The sequence below is a fragment of the Ochotona princeps genome, chromosome X, assembly GCF_030435755.1.
Source record: "Ochotona princeps isolate mOchPri1 chromosome X, mOchPri1.hap1, whole genome shotgun sequence".
NCBI classification, from domain to species: domain Eukaryota; kingdom Metazoa; phylum Chordata; class Mammalia; order Lagomorpha; family Ochotonidae; genus Ochotona; species Ochotona princeps.
Window position 1 is genome coordinate 2,605,864 of NC_080865.1, and position 13,454 is coordinate 2,619,317.

At 43.1% G+C, this 13,454-nt stretch overlaps 1 protein-coding gene across 1 annotated transcript in view; it reads right to left on the reverse strand.

Moving 5' to 3' along the window:
• Positions 1–13,454, reverse strand: part of BEND2 (BEN domain containing 2) — a 51,011-nt gene that overhangs the window by 34,691 nt on the left and 2,866 nt on the right. Inside the window, exons 2-3 of the mRNA XM_058658714.1 lie at positions 11,506–11,610; positions 10,068–10,201 (exon numbers count right to left, since the gene is read on the reverse strand). Coding sequence (XP_058514697.1) covers positions 10,068–10,201; positions 11,506–11,610 — 239 coding nt within the window. The remainder of the gene's footprint in view (positions 1–10,067; positions 10,202–11,505; positions 11,611–13,454) is intronic.

Here is a 13,454-nt window from a genome sequence, read left to right on the forward strand (position 1 = left end):
CGGGCCTCCATCCACTGGTTCACCCCCCAGATGGCCACAGCAGCCATGAACCAGGCTGAAGCCAGGAGCCAGGAATTCCATCTGGGTATCCCATGTGGGTAGCAGGGGCCCAAGTACTTGAACCATCATTTACACTTTCTCAGGCACAGTGAATAGGGAGCTAGATCAGAAGAGGAGCAGCCAGGACTAGAACCTGTACTACAGGATGGGGTGCTGGGTCGGGGAATTACAAACAGTGACTTAACTTGCTGTGCCACAATGTCAGGCATATGAACAGTTTTTTTTAAGGCTGTAAAAAGGCATGTTTTATTTCAAAATTTTCACCTTGTAATTTTTTTCTAACTAGGAATTTTTAAATACATTATAGTGGGGTAATACTCAGACAAACCAGACATGGGGCAAGGAGTATGGTGTAGTAGGGTAAGCCAATGCTGACATCCCATTTGGACACCATTTCCAGTCCTGGCTGCTCCACTTCTGATCCTGCTCCCTTTTCATGTTCCTGGGAAAGCAGCAGAAAATAATCCTAATACTTTGGCTCCTACACCCATGTAGGAGACTCAGAAGAAACCCTTGGCTCCTGGTCTCAGATCAGCACAGCTCCAGCTGCGGCAGCCATTTGGAGAATGAATCAGCAGATGAAAGACCTCTCTGTGTCTCTCCCTCCTTCTCTGAATCCCTTTCAAATAAATAAATTAATTAAAAATCATTTGACACAAAGCATTTCTATGAATGCAGTGATGTTCACTGTAAGCAGGGAAATATTGGCTCAGGATATCAGAAAACTTCATCTGAGATGCACAACTCTGATACCTCACAATAGCACTGGGATCCAGAAGTGGACTTTGATTTTCTTTTTCTTTTTTTTTTATACTTTTTTTTTTAAAGATTTTATTATTATTGGAAAGCCGGATATACAGAGAGGAGGAGAGACAGAGAGGAAGATCTTCCATCCGGTGTTTCACTCCCCAACTGAGCCGCAACGGGCCGGTGCTGCGCCGATCCGATGCCAGGAACCTGGAACCTCTTCTGGGTCTCCCACGCGGGTGCAGTGTCCCAAAGCTTTGGGCCGTCCTCGACTGCTTTCCCAGGCCACAAGCAGGGAGCTGGATGGGAAGTGGAGCTGCCGGGATTAGAACCGGCGCCCATATGGGATCCCGGGGCGTTCCAGGCGAGGACTTTAGCCGCTAGGCCATGCCGCCGGGCCCGGACTTTGATTTTCATCATAAGAAACTGCAATGCATTGCTCTCCTATTAGTGTTATAAAAATAGGTAGTCAATGTTTGATACTAGGAGTTAAACTAAGCACTACAAAACTAACAATTTAATTATCTGTATCAATTGACCTTTACTTTTCACCTACATGCAAAAGGATTTCTCACGAAGTGATAAGGTAAAACCAAAAGCCACATTCATACAGGAATGAAAGTGTAAAGTATTGATTAATAAAGAATATGAAGAAAGAACTAAAACAGAAAACAAGGTTTAGAAAACACCCTGCTGGAGCAGGCGCTGGGATGCAGTGGCTTAGGCCACTGCTTAGTGTACTTCCATCACATACTGAATAGCTGATCTGAGTCCCAGCTGCTTTGCTTCCAATCCAGCTCCCCGCTAGTGGGCATCGCAAGCAATGGATGATGCTTCAAGTGCTTATGTCCCTGCCACCTACATGGAGACCCCATGGAGTTTCTGGTTGGCTCCTGGCTTTAGCCTGGCACAGCCACTTGAGGAGAAAACCAGTGGATGAAGGATCCATCTTTCAATCCCTCTCTCTCTCTGTAATTCTGCCTTTCAGATAAATATCAATAAATTTTTTAAAAGTAAGCTGTGTGTTGTGATAAATGCAAACTCTACTATTTTGGCAATCCTTGCATAAATCTATCATTACTTCAAGAATCGGTGCTAGTACTGTGGCTTAGCCAATTAAATTACCACCTGTGGGGCTTGCATACAATATGGGTGCCAGTTCGGTTCTCTCTCTCTGCCTTCCAACTAAATAAATAAATCTTTTAAAAAAAACTGGGGCCTGGCATGATAGCCTAGTGGGTAAATTCTCTCCTCGCATTTGCCAGGATCCCATATGGGCACTGGTTCTTGTCCTGACTGCTCCACTTCCCATCCAGCTCCCTGCTTGTGGCCTGCAAAGCAGTCAAGGATGGCCCAAAGCCTTGGGTCCCTGCACCCACATAGCAGATCCAAAGGAAGCCCCTGGCTCCTAATATGAGAGCTCAGCTCAGGCCATTGCGACCACTTGGAGACTGAACCAGTGGATGGAAGATCTTTCTCTCTGTATATCCTTCTGTCTATGATCTACCTTTCAATAAAGAAATAAATATTTTATTTAAAATATTACCGAATATTAGTATGAACATAGGTTTTATATATAATAATGGAAATATAAACACAGATTTATGTGTATGCATGGAATAGGATACATTTATTTATCTCCTAGCTCTGTCCTAACCCATGCATACAAACTTAGTATCTAAATCTAGGTTTCTAAATACCATTCTCTAAAAAGTTAGAAACCAGGCATCTCAAGACAGGAGCCAAGGCCTAGAGGGTACATATGAGTCCAAAGCATCTCATAATCTCAGAAATAAGGAAGTGGTTAAAAAACAACAACAACAACAACAACAAAACCAGGGTGGTGGGGGGCTGGTACAGTGGCTCAACAGTATAATCCTCTGCTTGCAGCACCTGAATCCCACATGGGCACTGGCCCATGTCCCCCAGCTGCTCCACTTCCCTTCCTGCTCCCTGTTTGTGACCTGGGAAAGCAGTAGAATCGTCCCAAAGCCTTGGGACCCTGCATCCATGTGGGAGACCAGAAGGAAATTCTTGGCTCCTGGCTTCAGATCAGCTCAGCTCTAGCCATTGCATTCATTTGAGAAATGAACCAACAGGTGGAGATCTTTCTATTTCTCCTAATCTCTGTAAATCTGCATTTCCAACGAAAACAAATCGATCTTAAAAAAAAAAGTGGTGGTGGCAGGTGAAAAGATCACATGAGCTAACTGGAAGGAACTCCATTTAGCCATAGCCGGATCATTTGATCAATGAAATACATATTACATTACCACTCCTATAAAAAGTATGTAAATATCCATGAGTCCACAAGGAAACAAATACACATAACCGAATAAATAAATGGAAAATTAGGAAAAGTTGTTTGTTTTTTTTTTTACAAATTCCCATTGATGAATATGGAAGGAACGAAGGAAGCTGAGTCACCGTAACACCACAGTGATGTCTGTTACAGATAAAGTCCACAGAGAGTTGGGCTGAGGAAAAACAGGATATTATTATAGCCTGAAAGCACCCTTCCACCCAAGATATGTATCACAAAGGTAAAAAATACAGTAACTTCATAGTGGAAAAATTTGTACGATACTACATTAACTAACTCATTAATATTAACACTATCAATAAAAAGATATATCTCTGGGGCCAGCGCTGCAGTGCAGCAAATAAAGCCACTGCCTACAGTGCTGACATCCCATATGCGCACCTGCTTGACTCCTGTTTCACTTTCAATACAGCTACCTGTTAATACTCCTGGTAAAACAGCGGAAGACAGACCAAGAGCTTGCAACCCTGCAGCCAAATGATAGACCTGGAGGAAGCCCCGGCTCCCGGCTATTGTACGGCTCAGCTCCAGCTGTTTCAGACACTTGGGGAGTGAACCAGCACAGACAAGATCTTTCTCTGTGCCTTTCCTTCTCTCTATAACTCTCTCAATAATAAATAAATATATATATGTATTTAATTATTTTTATTGGAAAGGCAGACTTACAGAGAAGAGGAGAGACAGATCTTCCATCCACTGGTTCACTCCACAAGTGGCCCCAACAGCCGGAGCTGAGCTGGTTTGAAACCAGGAGCTTCTTCCAGGTCTCCCATGCAGGTGCAGGGTCCCGAGGCTCTGGGCCATCCTCGACTGCTTTCCCAGGCCACAAGCAGGGAGTTGGATAGAGAGTGAAGCAGCTAGGACATGAATCGGCACCCATACGGGACCCCAGTGTTTGCAAGGGGAGAATCAGCCAATTGAGCCATCACACCAGACCCATAAAAATAATTTTTAAAAAGACATTTCAAATAAAAATCAATGAAAAGGCAATACTGTTAGCCTTGCTCAAAAATACGGAACTTCGGCCTATTCAAGAGAAACTGAGTGACATTTCACAAATAACTGACAAGTACTCATCACACATGCCAGGTCACGAAAGACGAAGAAGGAATGAGGAGTTGTAACAGATGGAGAAGTCTCAGGAGACAGTACTAAATTCAAGGTGGGACACTACGCTGGTCCAGAAGAGAAAAAGGACACGGAGAAGGAAGGGATGACAAAATGTAAATAAGGCCACTGGCTTAGCTAATCCTACCACAACATACTTAATTTTCCAGTTTCGAAGATTGCATTTTGCTTATACAATCACCATAGTATTAAGTACTACGTTAAAGAAAGCTGCAGCACAGCCCTGGCCGTTGCAGCCATTTGGGGAGTGAACCAGCAGACAGAAGATCACTCTTTCTGTGTTCTTCCCACTCTATCTGGAAGTCTGCCTTCTAATTAAATACAAATAAATTTTTTTAAAAGAAGCTATATGCTATATATTAATGAAAACCACAATAATTTGGTACCCTTCTATAAATCTAAAATTGCTTCATGAAGTGGTGTTACTGTTGCGGGTTAGCAGGCTCAGCTGGTGCCTGTGGAGGGACTAGTATTCCATATGAGTACCCGTTCAAATCCCAAGTGTTCCACTTCTGATCCAGCTCCCTACTAAAGGTGTTGGAAAAACACTGGAAGATGACCCAAAGTGTTGAGATCCTGCACCCATGTGGGAGATCAAGAAGCAGCTCCTGGCTCCTGGTTTCAGACTGATCCAGCTCAAATATTTTGGGGAGTTAATCAGCAGATGGAACATCTCTCTTCTTGCTCTCTCCTTCTTTCTCCTTCTGTATAACTCTGGTTTTCAAAAGAAAAAAAATTTAAATAAAAACAAAATTACCTCAGGAATTTAATAAATGGGCCCGGTGCAGTAGCCTAGTGTCTAGAGTCCTTCCTTTGCTTGCACCAGGATCCCATAAGGGCACTGGTTCTGGTCCTGATGGTCCCGCTTCCCATCAAACTCTCTGCTTCTGGCCTGGGAAAGCAGTCGAGGAAGGCCCAGAGCCTTGGGACCCTGCACCCACTTGGGAGATCCGGAAGAAGCTCCTGGCTCCTGGCTTTGGATCAGCTCAGCCCTGGCCATCACGGCTACTTAGGGAGTGAATCAGCGGACAGATCTTCCTCTCTGTCTCTCCTCCTCTTTGTATATCTGACTTTCCAATAAAAATAAATAAACCTTCAAAAAATTTTAAAAAGCTAATGAAACAGAATACAAATATGCTATAATCTCCTACTAGATAAAGAAAAGAGGGAAGAAAACTGTTAGGGGCTCCGTGGCAGAAGCAAGGCAGCAGCTGATTCAGGGAAAAGAACCGTATCCTCGTGCACAAGCTGAGTTACCCTTACCCGCACAGCGGAAGAAGGCTGCAAGAGAATCTCAATCATTCTGGGTGATGGTAAACATGTGGCCAATTATCAGTTAATGTTACACAATTAGTTGAAGTCTAACACATACATTAGCCAACAAACAAAACTTCCACCTTCTTCACAATCGGGTCCAGGGTCCAGAGGGTCGGCGTTCTCATCTAATCAAAACGAGACATGAAAGAAGTGCAAAGAAAATCTAAGGATTTGCTTTGTTTCAAGAAGCACCCGGATGCTATTTGTGATGGCAAAGGCCCACTGCAGGTAGCCCAGGGACCACACAGAAAGGTGCGCTTGCACAGTGATGGCCTCACTAATCTGAACTCATGGAAGACCCCATCACCATCTAGCTTAATTGTTGAGAGCACCTAACGATCTGTGGGGCTGTCTAGCACAGCACCGCAGACCAACGCCCTGACGAGGGCAACAGTAAACAAGTTCAGGAAGTGTCTTCCCCTTGGGGCGAGGCTGTGTGTCCTGCCTGGGGGGGTTGACCTTTTAGCTGATTGGTAACTTCCCACGTGCAGGAGTGACCTTTTGGCTGATTGGTCGCTTCCCACGTGCAGGAGTGATCTTTTAGCTGATTGGTTAGGTGTTATATATAAGCAGGTTGGGTCCCAGAGCAGAGCAGAAAGAGTAAGAGAGCAGACAGAGTAGAAGAGCAGACAGAGTGGAGAGCAGACAGAGCACAGGGCAGACAGAGCACAGGGCAGACAGAGTAGGAGAGCAGACAGAGAAGAAGGGCAGACAGAGTGGAGAGCAGACAGAGCACAGGGCAGACAGAGTAAGAGGGCAGACAGAGAAGAAGGGCAGACAGAGTGGAGAGCAGACAGAGCACAGGGCAGACAGAGTGGAGAGCAGACAGAGTAAGAGGGCAGACAGAGAAGAAGGGCAGACAGAGTGGAGAGCAGACAGAGCACAGGGCAGACAGAGTGGAGAGCAGACAGAGCACAGGGCAGACAGAGCACAGGGCAGACAGAGTGGAGAGCAGACAGAGCACAGGGCAGACAGAGTGGAGAGCAGACAGAGTAAGAGGGCAGACAGAGTGGAGAGCAGACAGAGCACAGGGCAGACAGAGTGGAGAGCAGACAGAGCACAGGGCAGACAGAGTGGAGAGCAGACAGAGCACAGGGCAGACAGAGTGGAGAGCAGACAGAGCACAGGGCAGACAGAGCACAGGGCAGACAGAGTGGAGAGCAGACAGAGCACAGGGCAGACAGAGTGGAGAGCAGACAGAGCACAGGGCAGACAGAGCACAGGGCAGACAGAGTGGAGAGCAGACAGAGCACAGGGCAGACAGAGTGGAGAGCAGACAGAGCACAGGGCAGACAGAGCACAGGGCAGACAGAGTGGAGAGCAGACAGAGCACAGGGCAGACAGAGTGGAGAGCAGACAGAGCACAGGGCAGACAGAGCACAGGGCAGACAGAGTGGAGAGCAGACAGAGTGGAGAGCAGACAGAGTAAGAGGGCAGACAGAGTAAGAGAGCAGAGTGGAGAGCAGACAGAGTGGAGAAGCAGACAGAGTGGAGAGCAGACAGAGTGGAGAAGCAGACAGAGCAGAGAGGCAGAGATAGTAGAGAGAAAGAAGGAGCACACGGCTTTCCTGTTTGCACGCTGCCTGACGGAATAAAGAGCATCTACACAGTCACTCAGCGTTGGGTTTTCTTCCGCGGGTCCGGAGATTCCCCGACACTTAATTCCCTAAGTACCTCCTGGCAGAAAGACCAACCTTCCAGCACTCTGGCACCAGAGGTGCTTTCACAGCAAATATTTCTTTCTTTCTTTTTTTAGTGGAAAGTCATATATAGAGAGGATAAAGGAAGATCTTCCGTCCACGGATTCACTCCCCAAGTGGCCGCAATGCCTGAAGCTGAGCCGATCCGAAACCAGGAGCCAGGAGCTCTTCTGGGTCTCCCACGCGGGTAACAGGGTCCCAAGGCTGTCCTCCACTGCTTTCCCAGGCCACAAGCAGGGAGCTGGATGGAAAGCGGGGCTGGATGGGAAGCAGGGCTGCCAGGATTAGAACCAGCGCCCATATGGGATCCTGGCGCATAGAAGGCAAGAACTTTTTAGCCACTAGGCTACTGTACCGGGCCCATTATTTACAGGAAATATTTGTTAACCAAACGTAACAAAGCTTTTGATTTTCCAATAATGCAACAGTGACACTTTGTGGACACGACAGGGTACACTTCAGCATCTCTTTCTCATGATATATTTATCTCTAAATCACCTTAAGTAGTTTTTCAGGTAGGAGATGGAGACAAGACAGAGTATAAATAAGTTAACACTTGGCAAGTAAAAGTTACAGTTAATTATAAAAATTCTTTAGGATGAATCATAAAAGTCTTAACATAAATATACCAAGTAGTAACCAAGGTTTTGACTTCACAGTATACGACAAAGCGCAAGCATTCCTCATGGCTATTAAGCTTACCAGCATCCTGGATTCACGCACACCAGCTTCTGACTCCAACTTCCTGCTAGGTCAGACACTGGGAGACACAATGATGGCTCAAGCAGCTGGGTTCCTGCCACCCACATGAGGAAAGCCAGACTGCCCCGCCCAGACCCAGCTGCTGTGAGCATTTACCAAATGAACCAACATATGGGATCTCTCTGGGTTCATCCCTTTCACTCTCTCAAATACATTAATTTTAAATTATCAAAAAGTTACCTGAACTAGTTTCGTGCTACAAACACCAGTCAAAATTACATAGCATTATGATGCAGATTTAATAGTCAAAATGATATAGCCTTATGATACTTACTAATAATTATGAACACAATATTACTACCTTAACCATGTATGGTGCTTCATGATTTAAAAACTACTTCCAGATAATTATGTTCTAAACCACAACACTTAGTAGGCAATTAACATTATTCTTAAAGAAGAAGATATTGCAACTGACAGAAGTTTAGAATCGCCTATATTACTCATGTGACATGAACACCAGAATCTTTATATAAGCAAATGAACATGTTTTCTATTATACTAACACACATAGCATAAAAATACATTTTACTCAGCTTCAGAGATCAACACAGCAAAATTTTATAGGAATGTAAAACAGTGCAAACACTTCCAAAATGGTTTTGCAGTTTCCAATAAAATTTGACTTTTATCTACTCTACGAGACAATATTTCCATTCCTGAAAATTTAACTACATTAACTATAATCATATTTTCACAGCTGCCTACTTAATATAACTATAATAATCCAAAACAGGAAACAACCCAAATGTCTATCAGGAGGATGAATACCCAGATTACAGACACTCACACAACGAAATAACACAGAGCAATAAACAAGAACTAAATATTAAGACAAGAAATGGATATTCCAAACACTACTCTAAAGAAATGGACACAAAAGACATGACATTGTACAATACAATTCTATTTCTACAAAGCTATTACCTTGAAGTTCTAAAATAGAGAAAAGCAGTCTAGGATGGAAAAACATCACAATTGCATTTCCCATGATTGGGAGAGATGTGGACTAATTGCAAAGATGCATGAAAGTGCTCTCTGGGGCGATTACAAATGTGCCTAACTAGATGAGGCATGGGTTTATGGAAAATGCACATACTTTTTCCTTTCTTCCATGAATTCTTTGACGCCTTCTTATTTTTCAAAATTCTGCATATTGTGCACTGAAGTTACCTGTAGTTCATGCAAAAGTTTTAATTGGGCCTGGTGCAGTAGCCTAGTGGCTAAAGTCCTGGCCTTACATGCCCAGAATCCCATGTGGGCGCCGGTTCTAATCCCAGCAGCCCCGCTTGCCATCCAGCTCCCTGCTGGTGGCCTGGGAAAGCAGTCGAAGATGGCCCAAAGCCTTGGGACCCTGCACCTCCGTGGGAGAGCCAGAAGAGGATCCTGGCTCCTAGCTTCAGATCACCTCAGCTCCAGTCATTGTGGCCATTTGGGGAGTGAGCCGGCAGGTGGAAGATCTTTCTCTCTGTAAATCTGACTTTCCAATAAAAATAAATGACATTTTTAAAAACAGAAAAGAGTGTGTATGTGTGTGTATATATATATATTTATATATATATATATATATATACACATATATATATATCTCATATGGGCTAGCATTGTGGCACAGTGCGGTCAAGCCACCACTTAAAACACTGGCAGCATCCCATATTAGAGTGCTGGTTTAAGTCCCAGCCGCTCCACTTCTGATCTGGCTCCCTAATAAATCCGGGAAGATAGCAGAATACGGCTCAAGTACTTGGGCCCCTGGCACTCACATCAGAGTTGGATGGAACTCTGGGCTCTTGTCTTCGACCGGGCCCAGATCTCTGCAGCCATTTGAGGCATCAACCAGCAGATGGAAAACATTTTTTTCTCTTCTCTCTCTCTCCCTGCTTTTCTCTCTCACCTTCCCTTTCTCTCTTTGTCATTCTGCTTTTCAAACAAATATTAAACAAATCTTTAAAAGATAAAGACAAAATGAAACTCAATTTTAAAAAGCAATACAACAGAAAGAACAAGGATTTTCATGTCAATGTACACACCTTGTATTTGCCCTCTAGAAATACTTGTGGTTTTCCACACAATGGATCATCACCCATTGAATTAGGGTTGGTTCTTCCTGGATGGTTCACTGGTGCACCTGCTTGCTCATCTTCATCAGCATAATCTTCACCTTCTGAAAAGCAACACATACAAAAGTTACTTCCCAATTACTACGTCAATAACCTTTACAAGGACATGCTTTTAGAATGCCCCCTCCAATTGCAGTCCTGGTTGAACGTTAAGAGAGTGATAAAAGAAGAACGCTTCCATATGCAATTTAGAATGAGTTTTTAAAAACAGAAAGGGTATATTCCCATGATTAGGCATAAGAATAAAAATCAGGAGCCCCAGCAGGTTAAGCTGCCATCTGTGGTGTCAGCATCCCATGAGTCCCGGCTACTCCACTGCTGATCCAGCTCCCTGCTAATGCATCTGGGAAAGCAGTCAAAAAATGGCACAAGTGGGTTCCTGCAACCCATGTGCGAGACCCAGATGCAAGTTCCTGGCTCTGGATTCAGCCTAGCCCAGCCCTAGCCACTGCAGTCATCTAGGGAGTGAACCAGTGGGCTGGGAATCTCTCTCTGTCTCTCCCTCCGTTCCTCTGTCACTTTCCCTTCCAAATAAATAAACAAATCTAACATTTTTAATCATTTATAATTTTTTTCATAATATGCATTTTCCATGAACTTTTAAAGACCCCTCATACCTTACAACTTGATTATAATCACTTACTACTTTAAGATTTTTTTTGCTCTTTTGACATTTTCTGCATAGATAATTATGTCACGATCTATTTTTTTTTTTTATTTGAAGATCAGAGCAAAGAGAAGGAGGGAGAAACAGAAATAATCCATTCACTGGTTCATTCCCCAAATGGCCACAGCAGCCAGGTCTGGATCAGACTGAAGCCAGGAACCGGGGAATTCATCCTGGTCTCCCACACTGATGGCAACAGCCCAAGTAGTTAGGCAGTCATCTACTACCTTCCTGAACATGTTAGCAGGAAGCTGGATCATACGAGGATCTTGAATCAGCACTCCTACATGGGACATCAGTACCAGAATCTGCAGTTTATTGTGCTACGCCACTTGCTCCATGTCTCCTTGCCCAAGCCTATCAGTTCAGTTTTAGCTTTTCATTTTTGTCTTACCACAAAAAAAAAAAAAGTTATCATGGCAGTTGCCAGATGTAATAACATGATCGATCCCCCACAGGGCCAATGAGATGAAAAGAGAAAGATTTAAAAAAGAAAATATGTCAGAGGTGAAGTGGAGAAAAAACGCAAGCAAACATTGCTCAGCCTTCTGGTAATAACCACATAAATGCTAGTTTACTAGCAATTAATCCATTTACTAGACATGAAGACTAGGAATTCCCACCCAGGTGGGACTTGAACAAAAGCACTACATGACATTAGAAAGGGGTGCTGAAAGTTACCACTGCTACGCTCATCATCTAGTTCTTCCAAGACGTCATCAGTGGAAGCAGCATCCGAGATAATCTCTACATCAGAGTCCTCATCAACAGTGACAATAATATAATCTAAGAATAAGCAAAATGCAATGGAAATCTCATTAAATACTTGTTAGAGCAGATTACCCTTATAAGGTCATGGATTTTTCAAAAAACATTTTAGCCAAAAAACTGTATTAGGTGTTTGTGTCTGTAATCATTACATGTCAGCCAGCTGTAATGAAGCTATTAGATATGTATGGATGGATGTAGGCATTTATATATGCGTACATACTGAATATCATTCTTAGTACTTCCAACTTCGTAGAGCAATGAATTTCTTCTCATCCAAGAGATGTGATTGTTTGGCCCATGCTATTGTATGCTTTTAACTTGTGAATGTTGGACCTGATGTTATATGGCCGCTACTGATCACAATGAATTCCACACTCATTCTCTAATGACCAATGTCAATATTTATGATGATTAATACAGAAAAAGTGTAAAAGTAAATGATATCAAATGCTACAGGCTCTAACAAAACATAAAATTGGCAATCACAAAAAAGCAGATGTGAAGTAGCAATTCAGAATATCATTTTAATGAACATGAAAAACAACACATTAAGTTAAATGTTGGTTATTTAGAAGAATTTTCTTCTTTCTTGAACTTGTCCGGAAAAGCAAGAATATGCTTGAATTGTTTATTCATACTACCTAGCATCATAATTGGAATTTACTGCATTTATTTGAAATAGATCAAAGTCAATTAAGTAGTTAGTGCGAGGAGTATGTGAAAGTGGTATTGGGGCCGACGCCATGCAATAGTACACTAAGCTTCTGCCTGTCTCACCTGCATCCCATGTGGCCACCAGCCCTAATGCTCAGCTTGGAGTTAGCTCCCCTCCAATCCTTGGGGCCATGTGGGGAATGAACCCACAGATGAAAGACCTCTGTCTCTCTCTCTCTCTCTCTGTAACTCTGCTTTTCAAATAAAAATAAAATAAATTTTAAAAACTATTTTAAAAATAAAGAAAGTGGAACTAATTTAGGAAACCACGGATCAAGTTTGCAAGTCAGGCTCTGCAGTTTTCAGAACTACGACCTGAGGGACAAACACCATGCACCACTCATCTGTCTGTTTTGCCATCCCTAAGATGCCAAGTTGGGCTCAAAAAGTCACCAGGAACTCTGCTTTAACAGTCTGGTGGGGGGTGAGGGAGTGGGGGAATTGACACAACACCTAGAACTACCTAATTATCCACAAAACAGGGAATTAAATAAGGAAGTTTTCATAAATTACAGTACTTCCCTAATATGAAATTTTATACATATACACAATGTATGTATGCAATGAGAAGTATGTTCTCAAACAATACTTACCAATATTAGAACTGTTTGTGAAGTTATGTTAAAGAGAGAAAGAATATTTCACACAGGAAAATACATATAATCCTAAAGTTAAGATACAGACTTCTTCAAATGTTACCTGGGTGGTGATCTCTAACTACGGAAAATATCCTCACTAGACTTTGGCAATAAACTTCAGATTTATCATCAGGAGAAAATAACAACAGTAATTGAACATTTATTTTGACCACAGGGTTTCTAATAACATCAGTTTTTTTAAATGTCCAAAATTTCAATTAATTCCTCTGGAATATGTACGTAATCTTCATTAAACAAAATTTTTAAAGTATTGTAACATGGCTAAGTTTTTTGAAGAGCATGTTTCCAAGCCACAGGCCATTGGCTTTGCCACCTGCGTATCCGATAAGGCACAGCTCACCCTGACATGGGACCAAAACAGGGTTAGTGCCCCGGACTGCGTTTAGAAACGTGGTTGAACCCGGTCGCCCACAGCAGCCCGACAAGCCAATTTGGGGAAAAACAAAACCTGTGGTAATGTACCCACAGATCCTTTCCACAGGTTCC